At 38.4% G+C, this 20,161-nt stretch overlaps 1 protein-coding gene across 1 annotated transcript; it reads right to left on the bottom strand.

Moving 5' to 3' along the window:
* Positions 1–1,348: 1,348 nt before the first annotated feature.
* On the bottom strand, positions 1,349–19,702 carry LHX8 (LIM homeobox 8; the record flags this gene model as incomplete). The annotated part of the gene is made up of 9 exons (XM_083360173.1): positions 1,349–1,425; positions 3,018–3,201; positions 3,611–3,706; positions 6,579–6,682; positions 7,806–8,026; positions 11,812–11,933; positions 16,070–16,234; positions 17,315–17,410; positions 19,625–19,702. The coding sequence occupies 9 exons, from the start codon at positions 19,700–19,702 to the stop codon at positions 1,349–1,351; spliced, it is 1,143 nt and encodes a 380-aa protein (XP_083216299.1).
* Positions 19,703–20,161: the final 459 nt, after the last annotated feature.

The following is a 20,161-nucleotide window of genomic DNA, read 5'->3' as shown; positions in this document are numbered from 1 at the left end:
ACATAAAATATTGCATAAAAATATCTAGATATATTACTTGGTTTGATATTGATGCTATTATTTGCATAGGAATTGTATCTAAAGAATCATGACCAGCAACCAAAGATCTTGGTTGCAATAAATTCATTGCTTAGTTGCAATTGTATGTTGAGTATGGAGTTTGAGCTAAACTTTCTCAACACTGTCATTATAGGGATCTCAAGAAAGCTTTAGAAATCTCAAGAATGACAGATGTTATCAGACAAAAAACTGTGATTAATGATAACTCCTTGAAGGCCCCAAAAATGGAATCTTCATGCTCTGAAGCATATTTTCCCCTCTGGATCCACAGATCACTACATTTGATTTATAAATATATGTACCAAAATAGCTATAGGAGATATGGATGTCTGTATTGATACCTGAAGCTGAACTCAGGTGAAGCAGATTTATTGGTTAATCCTTTTAAGTTCACAACTACTAGGCTACCGCTTAAAAAGACTTAGGGTATTTAAGGATTGTGTTGGACTACTAAATGGTTACATAACTCAGAAACTTTGGCAGATAAAATATATCCTGGAGAAAGCCAAACCAGAAGAAATAGAAAAATGCTAAGTAGCCCAATAGTGCATTTTCTTTTTGTGGTATGGATCATTAATGTTCAATGTCATTTATATTTAAATGATTTCACATCACATTGTCATCACCCTTCAATTTAGAGATTTCCAGATTCAACATATTACAGAGAGTGCTTTCTGCTTATATCCTTACAACTAGTGAATCATGCTGTACTTTAATTTTTTTTAAAAAAAAATCACAATTATACCATTAACACATTGCCATATTTGTTTGGCATGCTACGACAGAAGGCTTTATTTAGGTCAATTGGAGAATGTTGGCAGTTGAAATTTTGCCAATTTGTGGACATAAGCTTTGAAGTGTAGGCTGCATGTAACTCAAATACAAGTAATACTTTAATAACAATAATTTACAGATACAAACTAATGATGAACTATAATTTCACAAAGAATTGTAAACATTTTGCACAATTGTCAGTCCTGTCTTTTAGGCAAAGTGCTCTTTTGATGATAAATAAATTAACAAACACATAGCTAGAATGGACTACTTCCAGACAATACAAAAAAAAAGAGAAGAAGATGTTTCTCTTCAATAAAGTTTGTAAACATACAGTATTTATGGAGAAAGCCATAAGTGTCCTGCAAGCCATCTATACTTACATACTTGGACAACAAAAATGGTCTTCAAAATACTTTGGATGCTATTTAAGATTAAATTGATTTTCAATGACAGAGTACAATAGGTGACTCATAATGTATCTCCTTAATCTCGTGTCCCTGAAATAAATAAATCAGCTGTGATTTATTGGCAGTTGTGTCACTGAATGGGATAGCAAAGGCTGGAGTCCAATAGCAGAAGGTGAATGAACTACAAAAATAGAAAGATTTTTGATCAGCCTGGCTGGAAGTAGAAAAATATTACTTGTGAATAAAAAAAACCAATTGTATTGATATGGCTGGGATACTAACAAGCTGTACCCACTTCACAGCTTGTGAAAGAGTCCATGTCTAGAAAGACAGTGCTTTCCAGATGTTCATACCCTTGGTGATGCCTGCTTCTCCCATCTGAACTGTGTTTATACCTGCAGTTCTGCAAGTTGCAGAAATTTTATTGCAACTTCGCTTAACGTCTTGCTGGACACATCTAAGAAAATTTTCATCATAAATATATATAGTTCTTTAAATGATGATAGCTATTTGAGCTAAAAGGAGAAGCCACCGCTTTTGTTAGAACCGAGTGTTCTTTTTAATCAATCATGGGTACCAAAATATGCCTAGAATAGGTCAATGTACCTTAATATTATATATTTCTTTCATCTACATGAATGATTAGATTAGGGAGTGTATGTCTGTGTTTTAAGTGCTATGTAAATAATACCTTTTAACATTTTGGGAAGGTGTTGGACTCCTTTTCTCCTTAAAAAATGTGAAATTCAAATAGTGTGATAGGTGGAATGTGTGTTTAAACATTTCATTATTTCTTTAATGCACAAAAGGTTATACCGGAGAAGAAAAGTCCCACTCTCATTGAAGAAAAAAAAGAGTTCTAGCTATGGACAAATCCAGAGCTAGAGTTGATTATAATCCCAAATACTCTTTGGGAATAGAGCTTGCAAAATAATTGTAATATGGCTTAATACCTACTCATAGCCCCATTTACCTAAGAACCTGTTAGAAATGGTCAAATAAAGTTCTACTGTTATCATGAAGACCGGTGAAAGGTCATGGGGAGAGCAACTTCACTATCAATCATCCAACTATTATTTAAAAAAACTAGTTTTGCATGAGAATTATCTCACTTTTCTTTGAAGAATTCTTATACCACCCATATTGATAGATAACTATAAGAATAAGGGCAAACGTTGTATACTGCAGACCTGAATGGAATCTTTGGAGAAGTAATATGAAAAATTCAAGAAGGTACATAGGAAATGATGCTATCGTGTTTTAAGTCTAGGATTCAGAATTCCACTAGTGGGTGAGGAGAATAGTTCTTTACACTGAATGTATGCCTGTGATTCTATATTGCAAATGGATAGAACCACATTAATTACACATAATTCCATTCTTTCCATGCGATTTCAACATAATGCAAGAAGCCTCAGAATCAGCCTCTTTAACAAAGTGAAATAATAAATTAGTAGCACACTTTAAAGCATTTATTTTTGAGGAGAAATATTATATGTAAAGCTCCCATTTCCCTTCTGAGCCAATAGCAGACATTGCTGCTCATTTCAAATGTCTCTCTGCAACAGTAGGTCATGGAGTTTTTAATTCTTTTTTTGTTTTTAAACAACCCCCTGGAAAAGCTAGGGTTTCTCACAAACATGATATTGGGCACAAAATAAAGGCAGAATTGGCAGCCTATGGGTTGCATGGTGCCCAACCCTGAGCTAAAGGATTCATTTCACCCAGTCTTCTCAAGTCCACAGAGTAGTTATAGCAAGCCACTGTACCTACCATCCATGTAACTATGGAGAGCTGTTAACATTGTCCCATCTTGTGGCACATATGCTGAATATGCCATTTCTTCTAACATTGGTGGTGAAAGTCTAGAAGCTTGGACTGTTGTAACAGGAGCAGTGGATGAGTGATTGGGGCTGACATGTTTCTTATGGCGTGCTCTACAATTTTGAAACCACACCTGGAAATGAAACAAAAGAAGAAGAATTCGGTTAATTGTTACTTTTATTTTCATGCTAAAGAGATGAATTAAAAAAATAACTTTAGTGTATCAGTTGTGGGATTTTTTGCATTGTGTCACTAATTCCAGATAGAATCCAGTTAATAAAGCTCATTTTTTTTCCCTCCAATCGTATATACTCTGTAGAGGCTCTATAGAAGGTTACAGCATGTTGCTGATAACTATAAATCATATTGCTTCAGCCATGTGGAAGTATTTAATAGGAAACATTAAGTGTATGGAAAAATAAGTGTTTTTGAACTATTATAAGCTATTATACATGATTTTAGCTGAAAATAAACTGGACTTTGAGCTTTATAAAACTGGAGAACTTTGCTCACAATACTTGTGAAATATGCAGTATAGTTACTTGTATCACACGCCTGCTCAAGCCTGTTCTTTCTGCCAGTTTTTGCAGTGTTTGTGCATCAGGGTTGTTGTCTTGAGCAAACTGTGCTTGCATTACCTGAAAAAGAATCAGCATGTTTATCGCATACTGGCAAAAACTGCATAAATAATCAAGAAAGTCATGCTGTAGCCTCAATAGTACTTTTGAAGGAATAGAGCTTGCCAAATAATTGTAGTATGGCTTAATAACTATTCATTGCACCAGCGACCTAAAAACTTACTACAAATGGTCAAATAAAGTTCTATTGTTATCATGAAGGCCTGTGAAAGTTCATGGCTTTACTAAAGGCTTATAATCATAGTAAAGCACTAGAGCAGAGTTAACCTGAATTCTAAAAAAAATTTTTAAAAAAAAAATCAAAGCAAAATTATGCTAATTTGTCGTTGAAATACATACAACGGCAAGTTATCATAAGGCCTTTTAATCATGTCTATGTAACACATTCACCTTGTTACTTTCTACTTGTGTTTTATCAAGTCGAAATATATGAATAATGCCAGGAGACATTTCACAAAACATACAAATGTTTCTCTTCCCTAATTCCTTCATTCATAGTTAGTTTTAGAATTCTTACATTGTTTTTAGCTTGCCAGCAGCATGTACAAGTCATGTGGTAAAGCTGATTATATATATCTATAGAGAAAGGACTATTATTCGTACTTCTTTTATAAAATCCAGTGTCATTTAGTGATATAGTGCAAAACATTTCAAAAGGATTTCGGCTTTGAATTTTCTATTAAAGAACTATACAGGTAGTCCTCAATTAACAGCGACAACTGAGCCCAAAATTTTTGTTGCTAAGCAAGACAGGCATTAAGTGAGGCTTGCCCCATTTTGCAATCTTTCTTGTCACAGTTTTTAAGTGCATCACTGCAGTTCTTAAGTTAATAACATGGTTGTTAAGTTAAACCGGCTTCCCCATTGACTTTGCTGGTCAGAAGGTCATAAAGAGAGATCACATAACCCTGGGACACTACAACTGTCATAAATTCATGTCAGTTGCCAAGCTTCCAAATTTTGATTAGGGATGCCACCAGTCCGAAAAATAGTCATAAGTCACTTTTTACAGTGCCATTTTAACTTGGAATGGTCACTAAAGAAGTGTTTGAAAGTCTGTGAACTGTAAATAGATCACAACACACAACATCACAACATCCCTCTTGATAAAACTCTCATTTACAGGGTTGCAAGAGATAGTCATCCAAATAGTCTAAAATATATAGGAGAAATAGATTCTTTTAGGATTTTCCCCAAACTGATTACACTTGGATTTCTGAACTACAGGTAGTCCTCGACTTATGACATTTCAGCCCAGAATTTATGTTGCTACGTGAGAAATTTCTTAAGTTTTGCCCCTTTTTACGACCTTTCTTGCCACATTTGCTAAGTGAATCTCTGCATTTGTTAAATTAGTAACACGGTTGTAAAAGTGAACCTGGCTTCCCCATTGACTTTGCTGGTCAGAAGATCGCAAAAGGTGATCACGTGACCCCTGGACACTGTGACCGTCATATATGTGAACCAGTTGTCAAGTATCTGAATGGAAATCATGGAGATGCTGCAACGGTCATAAGCGTGAAAAATGGTCCTATTTCACTTTTTTTCCAGTGTCCTTGTAACTTCAAACGGTCACTAAACGAACTGTTCTAAGTTGAGGACTACCTGTATTAGTATGTCAGCTTTTTTATGTTCCCTAAATAGGAAAGATTCTAAAACACATAATTTTCTTTAAAAAAATGCTAGAGTTGTATTTTCTAAAATAAGTTAATTTCATATAAGAAAAATAAATACAATGTACTGGAAATAATTCTGCCAATTGTAGAGTTTTCTCCTTTTTTGTCTCTTCACTTTCTTTATTCTTGGTTTATTATTTTGACAGTAGGCTATCTTGTTTTAAATATATGGCAAACTATTTTGTTTTGTTTTGTTTTTCTGCACATTTTGTTAAAAGAGGTAGGGTTTAAATCTTAATCTAAATAAACACATTTAATTTAAATGTTAAATAAATATCCTATGTATATTTACAAGATCAAAATTAATATCTGAAACACTAACACTTAGACTAAAACAACAATTAAAACAAATTTTATTATTTTAATTGCAAAACGACAATTAAAGAAAACTCCTAAAAGTATGACAGTGTTATGGTGGCCAATGCAACAGAGTTAAATAAGCAGTTAAGAAGAATACTAAAATACATTAATAAATTTCCAATTTATTTACAACAAAATAAAGCAATAACGAAGTAACTGAATACAGTTCATAGACATATTTCTTTGCACTTATTTTGCAGCAATATGGCTTGTATGGGATATCCTATTCTGAAGTACAAAGATACCAGCTAATATTTCTGAACACAATTTGGCAGCTAGTACTAAATTAATCCCATCGTTTAACTATGACACTCTGCTCGGTTGAAGAACAAGAGTTTTGATTGTCACATACTGTTGCATTTGCACGGCATCAAAAATATAGAAAAGCTGATGCTCTTTGGAAATCTGCCGCTTGCAGATTTCCTAATATCTTTCTTCATGTTACATAAAACTGAAACTATTTAACCTCCTTTTATGATTATGGGAGCCGTGTAAAGGTCCGATTTAATAAAATTCATCAGGTAGTCAAAATAGATCAGCATTTATGCTTTCACTTTACAGAATTACTAACTGCCTTGAGGGAAATTGAAAAGCTTGAAGAGTAACTAATTCATATGAAACAGCAAAAGCTCACAAATGTATTCCAGGAACATGCTGTGCCTTGGTATTAAGAGAAATCGTATACCATTGAGCGTATAATTTCTTTATAAACAACTAATTTATACAGAATTTTTAAAATTATGCACCGTGTACAATTGTTATGCTTCTGCATCGTGGCTATGCTCAGTTCCCCACCATAGGTCTGATTATAGCAGTCTACGATTCAATGTTTCTACCTGCAGCTGATCTGCTGTGAAACTGGTTCGAGCTCTTTTGGCTGGCTTGGGATGATTAACATCTTGCTCTGTTAATAATGCACCTTCTACACTAATACCATTCCCTGAAATTAAAGAGAGAAGAAGTCCAATTGTAGCACTGATATTAGTTATTATTTACAGATATTCCTTTATAACCAACTTCCAGTATTTAGAATATACTTAAAACTATGAAAATATCCATTATTTACTCTTTTGAAACAGATAGCCTGGAATTTATTTGACTACTTATACACATTTTACATATTTCATAATTATTCAGAATAATGAAATAAAATTTTAAGCAATTTTTCAGACTAACATCTGTATTATAAACCTAGTCTATATCTAAAAATAAATTCACAAGCTACCAGGCAGATTAGAACATGCAGGTGAAAATTAGTTTTCATTTTGCAATTAGCAGAGATAAATAGTCCAATAAATTTCATGTAGATAACTACCATCTAGTTTCGCAGACACAATTTTTCTCATTGGCTAAATTTTGACAACCAAATCTACCAGTTGAAAGCACTGAAATGAAGTGAGCGTGTCTTTCTTAAAGGCAAATATGCAATCAATGTTAATATGTTTTGAAAGAACTGCAAAAATCTAATTATTGCCAAACAACTTATCGTGCCTTGCTTTGACATTTTTAGTGAAGTCTTTTTTTAAAAAAAACTTTATTGCTCAGAATATTATCACCACAATGCTGAATAGAAATAATATATATATATATTCCAGTACAGGGAATATGTACTGGACAGGGACAGGGAATATGTATTCTGAAGCAACTTGCATTTCAGGATAATTTTCACCACAGCCATATTCCTGATCATGACTAGGGATAAGGTAAAATTCTCCAGACAGATTAAAAGCTACTGAAAGTCAACTTCTCTTAACGCTGAAGCCACGGTATCAACGACACATTAACTATGGAACAATTTGTCAAGTTAGAAATTGCTTTTCAAAATGCATTCAAAGGTTGACCTCAAGATTCAGGATGGCGTGTGACAAAGCATAAGACATAAGAAAGAACACGGAAGCTGGATGAGCTATCCTGCATGGATGACCAGAACAATTAACTAACAGTAAAAGCACCGTGGAAAAGTGTTTTTAACTGGTTTGTAAAATGATGGAGGAGAAGGAACTATCTGTATCTACAGAGACCAGAACTGAAAAGGCCTTTCTCAGGATAAAAGGGAAGCTTACCGTTTTCAACTTCTCTTTTCAAGTTGTCCAACATGCAATCATAATGCACCCTACAGAGGACTTTCTCTTCAACCAAAGCAAACTCCTCTCCTGTCGAGAGCTGCCTTTTGCAAGAGAAACAGGCAAAGCAGGCCAAATGATACACGTTTCCCTTGGCTCTTCGAACCCAGTCAGTAGAATGGATGTGCCTACCACAGCGAGAACAGCGGGTTCCATACCGTCTACAGGAGAAGAGCAAGAACAAACGAAACACAAGTCACGGGCCTGATTCTGTAACATTACTTGGCCTGAAGTTTATAGTTAATGCTATTGGCCTCAGAAAAGCCTGGATTTGGATCGTTTAATTTCCATTGCCTTTTATCAACCCAAAGAAGAGGTTGTTTTTGTACTGTTGACATGTCATTCCTCTATGCCTTCCAGGGCTTCTGAAGAAAACCATAAGGGAGATACCTAAGCACGGGCATATTACTCAGGAACCCCGTTATGTTATATACATGAAGTCACACTGGATTTTACCTTGATGTAGTTGAGATTGCTAATCCCTTACACTTGGGTATCTTTGTGAAATGTGGTATCATCAGTCATCTAGAATCCTTAACCTTTTCAACTCCACCGTATTTTTTAAAAGCCAAAAAAGTTAAGAGACATGCTATTTTGAACAAATATGCTATTTTTGTGTCCAGATAATCTACAGTTCAAAACCAAAAGAAGATGATTTAAACGTAATAGCAACTAAATGATGGAAGGAAGATAATAAAAGCTCAGCACTAACAGTGAAAACCAAAATTAATCATCCAACCCAGTAAATACTTGGCAAATTTGGTCAAGATTTAGACAAACAGTAGATTCTTTCTTGATTTCAGATTATGGAATATACCATCAAAATAATCTTCAGGCACACAACACTGGATATAGATTAAATACATTATGTTTATATGTTGGAATCTATGAGAAATTAATGGCATGGGCATCAAAGAGCAAAAGAACAATAGTAACTACTGTTTTATCATGTGAAGTCACATATTTGTGTCTTAATAAAAGGAAGAGTAAGGCCTTGCATCTTTGCCCATTGCTGAAAATGCAAGAGCTCCATTTCCATAGAAAAATGTATCTTTCTCTTTATTAAAATATTTGAAACAGCTCCTCCAGTTTTAATGAAGACCACAGTAGGATCAATATCTACCTCCATTCTAATTCCAATCAGATGAGTCATGCGCAAAATAATAAAAAAAGATATAAACGTATTTTTTAAAAAATGATCAATTTCTCAGAATCATTTGGTTGTTGTTGTTTTTTAAAAAAAGAGGTGTGATATACTTCCCATAGCTTTAACTTCCTAATAACCTATAATTTATGAACAATTTTCAAGGCCAGTTCTACACATGAGTGTTTTGCAGTAATCCAAATAGATGATTCTTTTAAAGTGAGACAATAAAGACTTTTATAGAAATATATTTTTCTTTAAATATTTTGACAATATTCACTCAACAAGTATATTGCTATCAACTGAAAGAAAAATAAACTGAGAATGTTAAAAAAGTATGATAGAGTGAGCAATAGCACCATTAAATCTGCCAAAATCAATGCAGTTAATGCCCAGTATATCTTTAGAAATTTAATAAAATTTTCTAAACCTCACATCTGTAAATTAAGATTTCACAAATAATTATAATTAATAAATAATGCAGGCCACCTATACTTACATACTTGGATGAAAAACTGTTCGTCAAGTATAATTAAAACAATTTTTTAAAAATTTCTTTATGTAAAATGAAAAGTACAGGTTTACGCTGTGGTCATAAATCCCAAACCCTTAGTAATTAAATGCTATATTTTCACTTACTCTTTCAAATAGCAGTAGTTTATTCTAGCAGTAAAGTACTTCAGTGATGTATCTTAGTTGGTGTGGATGCTCTGAAGAGAATGCAGGAATAGTTACTTCCTCATTGTGGAGGCAGTGAAATAGAAATACTTTAGTGCTAGAGAAAGTAACTGCACTTTGTGAAGGTAAAAAGATGAAGATAGGAAGAAGACAGTAAGGTTGAACAGAAAACATCTTAGGAACTTTAAACACTTTTATTTGAAAACTTGACCCTACTGTCAAATAAGATGATTGGTTTCTTGTAGATGTTTCATTACCAACCTAGGTAACATCATCAGTGCTAGAAGGGAGTGGGATTTGCTCTATATTTATATACAAGTGGCCTCATAGCACTGCTGATATTACCCAGATGGGTAATAAAACGTCTTGAAGAAAACAACCAAGCTCAGACAGAAGGACAGATATTCTACAAATATTCTCTTCTATTGGTAATTGTGTTTTTCTAATTATGTACCATCCCAAGGAAATAATTTTACGGTTGGGCAATTATTTATATCCCATCTAGCATATAAAAGAGGAATAAAATAATGTTTTCATCAGGACCAGCATATGTGATCCAATGACATTAAGCACTTCATCCACTCTGATTTCAGTAAGAAGGCTAATCAACTACCACACTGAGGATAAAAAACAAACATTCCAGCCTCCGATGACACATTCTGGCATACACATTTTGAGATATGCAAGGGGGAGTGGGGCCAACGTATCATTCACATTAGGACAAATTAGAATTTGAAATTTCTAGTTCATTGAACATTAAAGTTACCATGCATGATACAAGGATTTTAAAAAGCACCTGGAATTTTAGTAATTAGCTAAAAAACCACACCACAGCAAATATAATCTGCTTAACATTAGCAATTACTTTTCAACACGTACCATAACTCCTTTTTAAATATAATGACCATTGAAGAAAGAAAAGACCACGATGGTATGTGTGTCTATGATGGAACACTGATATATTCAAGATAATCACCTGTAACCCCAATGCTCCACCAAGCTTATACAGAGGCCAAAGGTTATATAGTTGTGTTGTTTTTAAGCTGACAGTAAAAACTGCCATCAAGATTAAGGATAAAGTTTACAAGCCCACAGTAAATAAAAGCTTATAATTAGCTGAAGAAAACAAAATTCTATTATAGTGACCAAATGAGAGGGGGAGTAGTTGGCCAGCAGTGGCATAAGAGCCTTGGTGGAGCAGTGGGCAAATGCCTCCTAAAGTAACACCAGCTGCCTGCAATTAGTGCAGGTTCGCATCCCACCAGGCTCAAGGTTGACTCAGCCTTCTATCCTTCCGAGGTAGGTAAAATGAGGACCCAGATTGTTGGGGGCAATTAAGCTGACTTTGTAATAATGCCGCTTTGGGTGTGGGTGAAAGCCCTAATAAGCAGGCATATACATAGAATGAAGGCTACTGCTAAGCTTGTAAGCCGCCCTGAGTCTTCGGAGAAGGGCGGGATATAAATGGAATTAAAATAAAAAATAAAAATAAATTGTTCATGCTTGTACTATGTTCCCTAGTACTCTTCAAGCTTCAAATTCCTTCTCACAGTATTAATAAAACCAGTATAAAACACAGAATAATATTTTGACCAAAACTAGATAAAACCTACTTAGCTACAACCAATAGGGCTATGCAGAATCCTACTGCACCTAGCACCACAAAATTACCAGGAACACCCTACAGTATGGCTGCTGCTACCATTACATGATTAGACCAAAAGTCTGAGAGAAATCTAATTGTCTAAAGAAATCTAAAGATCTATATCTAAATTAAACGTTTAGACTAAATCTGAAATCTAAATCTAAACTAAACTAATCTAGCAAGATGCAAAGTAATCTTTGCCTCTCTATATACATAGTTTGTTCCTAAGAGAATCTTTTAAACTGAAAGTAAGACTATACTATACATTTCCCAATTTAAAAGAAGATTAATATATATATATATATATATATATATATCATTATAGAGGAACATATATATTTGTTTTGGTGCAGCACTATGCCCTCAGATAATATTCCATCCAAAGCAAGTTGAGCATGTATCTCTGCACAGAAAAACATTCCACAGATTTACATTTGCTGTTTTAAAATAACAACATGTACTTGAGTTACACAGTATACCTGAAATAATCTAGTTTGCAGAAAATGTCTTTGTCTTTGATATAGCAACTGGTATGCCTTCCTAAGGAGGTCCTGCATACACTGCAGGAAAGGCAGCGTACATGCCAGCACATATCATTTACCTAGGAAGGAAAAAGAAAATTGAAATCTGACATCGCTTATTTGAATAATTTATAAAACAAGAGTTAACAATGTAAAATGACAAAGATTCTAATTTTGCACATATTTAAAAAAGATAAATGACTTATTCTGTTGAGAATGAGTTTCTTGATCCATTTCTGTCTCGCTATGAGTTTTGAACATAGACATATGTACAAGTTATTTTAGGATTTGAAATAAATGTTTATTGAAATATTGAAATAAATGATTTGAAATATTGCTAAGCACATTGGTTTGTGCTTAAATTGTAAGCCACCCTGAGTCTTCGGAGAAGGGCGGGATATAAATGGGATTAAAATAAAAATAAAATAAATAATTGTAGGAGGAGTGAAGTGCCTGATATGACTATAGACACACTTAATTCAAAATGGTATCATGCAAACATTTGGTCTGTTTCAATTATATGAACTGGCTGTACATTAAACAGGCTTCTCTATGGTGTATCGTAACTTCTTATAAAGATATTTATCCAGGATTAAACTGGATAAATAGTGGCTATGACTATAGACACACTTAATTCAAAATATCATGCAAAACTACTTCAGTAACTTCTAATTCAAAAACTAAATGGAACAACTATGGCAATTACAACTTTGTGAAATTTACCATGGATACCTCACATCCACTACATTAGGGAATAATTGTCCCACTACATTAGGTAATAAGTTGAGGTATGATCCTATAGAGACATACAATTTGTGTATCTTTTCATATAGAAAACTAAATTCATATTTCTGAATAGAAACATGTAGAATTGCAGTATCTAATCCTAGTTAAATACCTTTATAAGAAGTTATGATATCATAGAGGTCAGAAGCCTGTTTAGTATACAGCTGGTTCATATAATTGAAACAGACCAAATGTTAGCATTAAGACATGTATTAAGGGGATATGGTGGTGGTGGTGGGGGGGAGAGTTCCTCCATTAGTCCCAAGACCTTCTCCATCAACACTCAATTTATGACCTGAAGTTCAGAATACGATTAATAGGGACATACTAATTCTCCTGTGACATCTTTTTTAAAATGTGAGTTATTTTTACAGTCAAAACATGCATTTTATGAATATTAACATACCATTTGATGAAAGTATAAGGCAAATCTACTTTCTTTGGAGTGACAGAGATAACAAAATTGTCTTAGTAAGATGTCATGGTTTGTCAGTAACGCTATAATTTCAATAAGCAAAAAATATTTTTTGACCCACACTGTATCATTTCTTAGAATTGAAATTCCAAAGTGCCTTTGACCTTAAATTAAAATGTCAGCATAATCCAGTTGGGTTTGGTAAAATAATATAAATATGAACGATATGTAAATAATATTGCCTAAACCTCAAAACAAATTAAAATCAGCATTCATGATGTGGAATGAAACTGGTCTGCTAACTGGACAAATATGTTTTCATGCTAGTAAAATTTATTGATATATCATAGTACAATAGTTTAAAGTTAGAACACTAAGTATTGGAAAATAATATTTATACAACTTTCTGAATGTCTGGACTAAGTTTTATAAATAGGAAAAAAAACCAACAACCCCATTAGAAATCAAAAGAATCTTGAGGTTTCTTTGGTGCTGCTAGAAGGTTTAGAAATAAAAATATGTAGGGGCCAGAGAAAATTAATAATATTCATATATTTAGCGCTATTTACAAGTTCATAATTGCATTTCAATTTTCAAGAATTGCCTTACCTAACACAAATGTGTTTGATAATTTCCAGAACATTTGCTTTAAAGTTTTAGAATAGCATGCAACACATTAGGAAAGTTTGGTTTGTAGTTAAGCAATAATAATATTGTTCTTTTGTTTACAGAAAATCAGCTCCTGGCATGTATTTCCCAAATTCCACTTTTTTAACTATGTGTAAATGAGAATATTACAAAAACATCTGCAATAACTGTCTCTTGAATATACTATGAATGAATGAATCTTTATTGTCAAAGTACAACTATGTATACATGGAGATTAGCTGAGCCTCCCTTTGTGCTCCCACCCCCCAACACACAGTGACAACAAACCCTCCATCTTACTACACCATGTGAACCAACTACACCACACACTGGCCTCCCAAGTCAATTCTGCATAAAATTCACAAACGTTATTTCTCATTCAAAAGCCTAACAGACCACGGATAAAAGGTGTTTTTCAGCCTGTTGGTGCAACTGGCTATACTCCTATATTTTCTACCCGATGGTAGGAGAGTAAAGAGATACCGTCCAGGGTGTGAGTCGTCCCTGAGAATTTTCCTCACTCTTCCAAGGCAGCGAGCCCTGGCGATGTCATCCAGTGGTGTCAGGGAACAGCCCACAATGTCTTGTGCTGTGCTCACCACCCTCTGTAATACTTTCCTATCGGCGGCTGTCAGACCAGCATACCAGACCACAATACCATACGAGAGGACGCTCTCTATAGTAGACCGGTAAAAGAGGGTCATTAGCCGTTATTCTACCCTGTTCTTCCTCAAGACCCTGAGAAAGTGAAGCCTCTGTTGGGCCTTTCTAGCCACCTGGGTTGTATTAACTTTCCAGGTCAGAGTAGTTATTAGGAAGACAACATTTTTTAAAAGAAAAAACAGACACAAGCACAGGCCTAACATCATTGGATGACATCTCAAGAAAATGAGTCCATATGCTTTTTCAGAACTCATGGCTATGATCAATGTGGTTTGAGTACTTTTACAGAGTTTAGTAGTTATTTGCTTTTCAGTGACTCTGGCAAGTTTTTAAATGGAGCATTTATTGTGGATAAGTATTTAATGCCAAGGTATTCTAAGTCCAGTTTGAAGACTTAGGCTAAGATTTCCAGCTGGGGATGAAACATTTTTTTGTTTTGAGAGGAAGTATCAGCTTCTCCTAATCAACAATTCCATAGAGCTAAAAAGCAGAGAAAAATATGAACATAGCTTATTTTAGCCTCCAGTCCTCATCAGCAGATATTAAAGCAATTTAATTCTTGGAAAATGCATACATACAAACATATTTATTTGGCCTGACTTAAATATTAAATTCTTTATAGGAAGTTATTGCCAAGTGCAGCAATGTGTCAACTATAAAATCAAAACTACCGTCCTTTTACAATAAAATCAGGTTTCATTTTAGATTAGATCATTACCCATTTACCCATAAGTCATTCATAAATTGCATGAAAATTTGCTATGTACAAATAAAGTCTTAAATCACTGGGCCTCTAATTATAGAATGTGTTGAGAAGATGCTGTTTTACAATGAACCGTGTGAATTAAAAATCAACAATCTTTATTATATCTTAATGCATAATATCCCTGAACACAAAGTTTAAGTTTAAATATTAAAATTAACAAAGTATTTTTGCCTTTTAATACTGCACTGCCACAACATTCCTCAATTAATAGAGACAAATATGAAAATTAATTCAAGAGTGTTATGTTATTTCTGAAAGTTCAAAGAAGATGACCTTCTGCCAAGTTTCTCAGAGGTACATTTAATTAAATTTAATTTCCTTTGAACATTAAGTCTGGTTGATAGCAACCTAAATTAAGCTCACCTGATGCCGTCCATTAAAACAAAGAAAAGCAGAAGGCACAATTTGAAAATATTTGGGATGGCATCCAGGCTGTTTTTCCAAATTAATCCCCAAGATATTTTTATAATTACAAAGTATTCGAAAGCTGAGTTTCTCTATGTGATAACTTGCCACTGCTTATCTATCACAACGAAAGGAAATTATTTCAGCAATACTTTTTTTCTGTCCAAACGTATTTATTCTACAACTATTCTATACCACAAACAGCTGCTATGGGTTGCAAACAAAGCTGTGGAAGAGTCTCAGAGACAACTTTAAATTCAGACAAATGTACCCATCAGGAAGAGTCACAAAAGACCGCAACTTTTATTCAACTGCAGAAAGCAAGGGTAGCTTCCCCCCCCCCACACATACCCCTCTCTTGCAGATAAGGTAAGCAATATTCTAAAAGGCTGCTCTACTTCAGCCTTAAGTCATTTTTTTTTCTCCTGGAGAAGTTTGTTTTTAGCTCATACTACAGCTCCCTTCCAGAAAAAAAATTACTACCAGGCGACTCTGCTAAAGCCTTCTCACTCACAGATCCAGCGTTTGCTCACCTTCAGCAGGTATTTGTCCACAATCTCTAGACCACAACTATTACAGATGCATTTGCTGGAGCCGCAGCTGCCTGAGCCAGAAGCCAGCGAGCGGGGCGAAGAGGATGGCGAGAGCGGGGTGGAAGAAGAGCAAGAATCCTCATCAGCCACCACCTCTGGACTCACCTGTCACAGAGACAAACAAGCACGGGTCTGTCATCAGCGAGACTTGCTCCCTATTCCCTCCAGATTCCCTTCAAATCCAAGCAGGGCTTTTTTTTCTCATAGAACGCTCAGAACGGAGTTCCGGCACCTTTTTTGGATGGAACCTTGTAGGGTAGGCAAGGTGGGTTGTATGACATGTGTGAGTTCCGGCACCTTTTTCTTTGACAAAAAAAAGCACTGAATCCAAGTCTTGGGAAAAGTCTCTTTTCGAAGCCCTTCCCCACCCCCACCCCCGAGCTTAACTAGGGCACAAACTTCGATTGGCGGCATTGGTTGGTTGTTGTTTTCTTCCCCTCCCCCTGCCGCGTCCCACAACGCTAAATCTCATCTCCTCACAAGCCGTCCTTAACCCACAAGGCGCTCCTCCTTAAAAGCCAGCCCAGGGCTAGTCTCCCAGGGCGGTTCGGGGAGTCAGGCGATTCTGACAAGCGGGGAGCGAGGCAATCCAAGCGCCGCAGGTGGAGGAGAGCAAACGTCGGGTCGGCGGAGCTTCCGCTCACCTCGGCTGGAAGGCCGCCTCTCCCGCCACTGGCCATGAAACCCCAGAGATTTGGCGCCGCGTAGCGCCTTCGACACCCGAACCTCGTTTCTTTTCCGAACCATCCTCACAAGTTCGGGCTCAGAGCCGCCGCCGCCGCCGCCGCCGCCGCCCCTCCCTCCGGAAAGCAAAGGCGGCGGCGGCGGGAATGTGTGTGTGTGTGTGGGGGGAAGGGTTCGCTCGTGCCTGCAGTCGCCCAATCAGCTGCCTCGCCCAATCAGGCGGGAATTCGAACCCGTGAGCCGCCGGCACCGACCTCTTTGGCATTTACCCCGCCGGCCGCGTTCGAGCGCTATGAGGGCGCTTCTGGGCCAGCTGTCCCTCCGGGAGAGTTCCCGCCAACCGATTCAAACCCTAACCCGCCCTCCAAACCCCGCTCCTTCATGTGCTTCAACCTATTCGGGGTTCTCACGAGTCCCAAGAACGCGCGCCCGCCCCCCCCTCCCCGCGCCACCTAAAGTGCCCCCCCCCTCTCGTTTCCTCACACGAGGAAAGCCTCTTACCAGCCCTGTGTCTCCGACGCTTTTCCGCCTCCTTCCAGTCACTGCAGCGGCGGCGGCTGCCCCTCGCTCGCTCTCCTCAGCCATGAGCTTCGGGAACTGCAAAAGAGAGACCAGAACGGCTTTTAGCGCCGAGAACCTCAGGCGAGGCTCGGTTTCCTCAGAGGGAAGGGAGCGGGGCTGTCGACCACCCCCACCCCACCTTCCCAGAGAAAGTTAAACAAGGGCAATTACAGGGAGACGCCGAGCTCTTGAAGGAGAGGGGGCGGGAAGAAACCTTCCAGCGCTAAGTGCAGCAACCGCCTTTTTTTTTGCCTTCCCAAAAGCCGGCCGGGCTGGCCAGAGCCGGGCTCGATTTGAATGAAAATGCCTCAGCTTGCTTAGAGCTCGAGCGGCTCGCTGCAATTAGAAGTCGCCCTCCACTTTCAGCTCTGGGCCTTCGGAGGTGTAAATTGCCACTTAAACCTCTCCGGGCGGAGTTAATAGGCCGAGGGAACGGCTCGACTCGAGAAATTAAACCACACACACACACACACAAAACTCACGGGGGAAAAAGGAGAGTCCCGTGAAAGGAGAAGCCTTGAAACCAGCCAGCTGAATTTAATTGAGGCGTCATTAAGGACAATTGGTCCTTGGGTCAAACGAAGGGAGGGGGGGCATATATATATATAAGAAGGCTTGACACGGCGAGGCTGAGAGGCGAGGCTCTTTCGACCTCCCTCCTCAGCGACCCGCTCGGCGGCCGAATAAGGAAGCTAGCCGCGGCCCTCGCTCTCCCTTTATCAGCTTCTTCGCAACCCTGGTCTAATTAGTCGCAGTTACCTCAGGCCTCACCTCACTCCGGCGGGTTGCCTCTTAACCCTTAAAGAGACAGATCGTAGGCAGCCTCAGGCCGCAGGCGACTGAGGGAGCCGAGCTCAGCCGCCGCCAGTCTGAAGCGAAATGTTTAAAATGGGGACTCTCAATCATCCTGGTCAGGGTTGTCCCAAAGGTGCTTCCCTCACCCAAAAACCTGGACTTTCTTGGTGGGGTTTTTTTTTTCTTTGAAAATGTTTCGCTTCTCAACCAAGAAGTTTCTGCACTTCTCAAAGAAAAAAAGAAAAAAATGATAATAATTAGCCTTCTTTTTTGCGGGGGGGGGGGGGGGCGAAGAGATCTTTGGGACCACCAAGGCGCAATTGCTACTCCCGGGCAAGGCGAGTTCTTCCCCGCCTTGGTACCTTTCCTACAACTACCTAACAATTTAGTTGGCACTTTTTTTCGCCAATTCAAAGATATTCGCCTCCGCGTGTCAGAGTAAAGGCCGGAGACTAATCTCGCCCCCCCTTCCACACACACACACTTTCTGTCCCCTGCGTTGGCTCTTCGGACAGGAGGACCCCAATGGAAGAATGCAGGGCAGTCATCACCCGCGATCCCGAGATGTTGGTTTAGCGTTTCTTTCCTGGAAATGTAATCGGTTGAATTGATCTGGCGTCAGTCTGGCCAAATTAAATCGAGTCGGTGTGTCCTTTACTATAAGGGACTCTGGGTGGTGAAACGAAAGTTTCAATTAGCCGATGTAACTTTTAAATGAAAAAACTATGGAGGGGGGCGGGAATTAAGACGGCCTGCGATGCATCACTTACCCCGGATTAGTCCCATGGAAGACAAAATAATGACTTTAGGATTCTGGCTCTGGCTTGTTGATTGCCGGGAAATGTACTTTAAAAAACCAAGGAAGCCTGCCGGTTAGAGTGTATTGCCTTAAATAGTTCGAAGCCAGGAAACAACAAACAATCCTCAAGCCACACGGAGGCTTAAAGTCAAGGGACTACTCCAGAGTAAGCGGTTGAAGCGGCGCCAGTCCTCTAGCCTAAACATTCGATTAATTTAGATTTCCTCCTGCAGGTGTTTCGTACTAACGTTTCCTATTTAAATGAAAAGTCAGATTAGGAAAAGAAATAACATGGCCAAACTGTAGCTTATCCTCTCTTGAATCTCCTTTGCAGCTGGGGCTACTGATCTGGCGTCGGGTCAGACCGTGCCAAGTTTGCTTTCAGATTTCGGAACCGGAGGGAAAAACTGGGTCCACCAGACGAAAGTCGCCCAGCGCAGGGAAAGAAAACAACAACAACAACCCGGGAAGGGAGAGAAGATTTTTCTAACTCGCCATCAACAAGCCGAAGTAGTTTCATTGAAAGACATGAAATTACCCCGGAGCAAAGGGCCTGCCTATTGCAGCTGGGAGAGGCAAGGCAAATTCGAATCCGCTCCGGATCACCGAGAGCTCCGAGCAGGAAGGCGAGCTGCTTAAGAAAATGCCCGGCTCACCTTCTCCGACGCGAGGCGAAGCTCAGGCACGTCCTTGTCCAGTTTACACACAAACATCTGGCTGCTCTTCCAATACATGGCCCAGGGCTGGGAGCGCTCCTCGCAGACCCCCTCCCCCCTCCGCACGGAAAAAGCCTCTCCGAAGTCCAACGGGCCGAAAACGAGCGCCCGAGCCGTCCGGATCTCCTCCTCCTCCTCCTTCTCCTCCTCCTCCCGGGCTCGGGGTCTGCGCCGTTTCCCGCCGGCCTCTTCCTAAGCGCTCTGCTCGCCTTCACTGAGATCAGACCCTGGCAGAAAAAAAGTTTTGCTTTCAAGGGGGTGGACCCTGCAAAGAGGGAGCGCGCCTCTTGGCTGGCTCCTGGGAGCCTCACCTCCTGGCGTAAAACCCGCCTTCTAGTCACGGCCAGATCGCTATCGCCAACCAAGCCAAAAGAGTCGCTCTGGGGAGCGCCTTTTTCTGCCGTTTGGGTGTGTTTTTTTTTTTAAGAGGAAGGGGCACAAAGGCAGGAGTAGGTTAACGCAGGATTACCCATTACG

This window comes from Vipera ursinii (assembly GCF_947247035.1).
Source record: "Vipera ursinii genome assembly, chromosome: 3".
Lineage (NCBI taxonomy): Eukaryota > Metazoa > Chordata > Lepidosauria > Squamata > Viperidae > Vipera > Vipera ursinii.
This window is presented reverse-complemented; position numbering and strand designations above follow the sequence as displayed.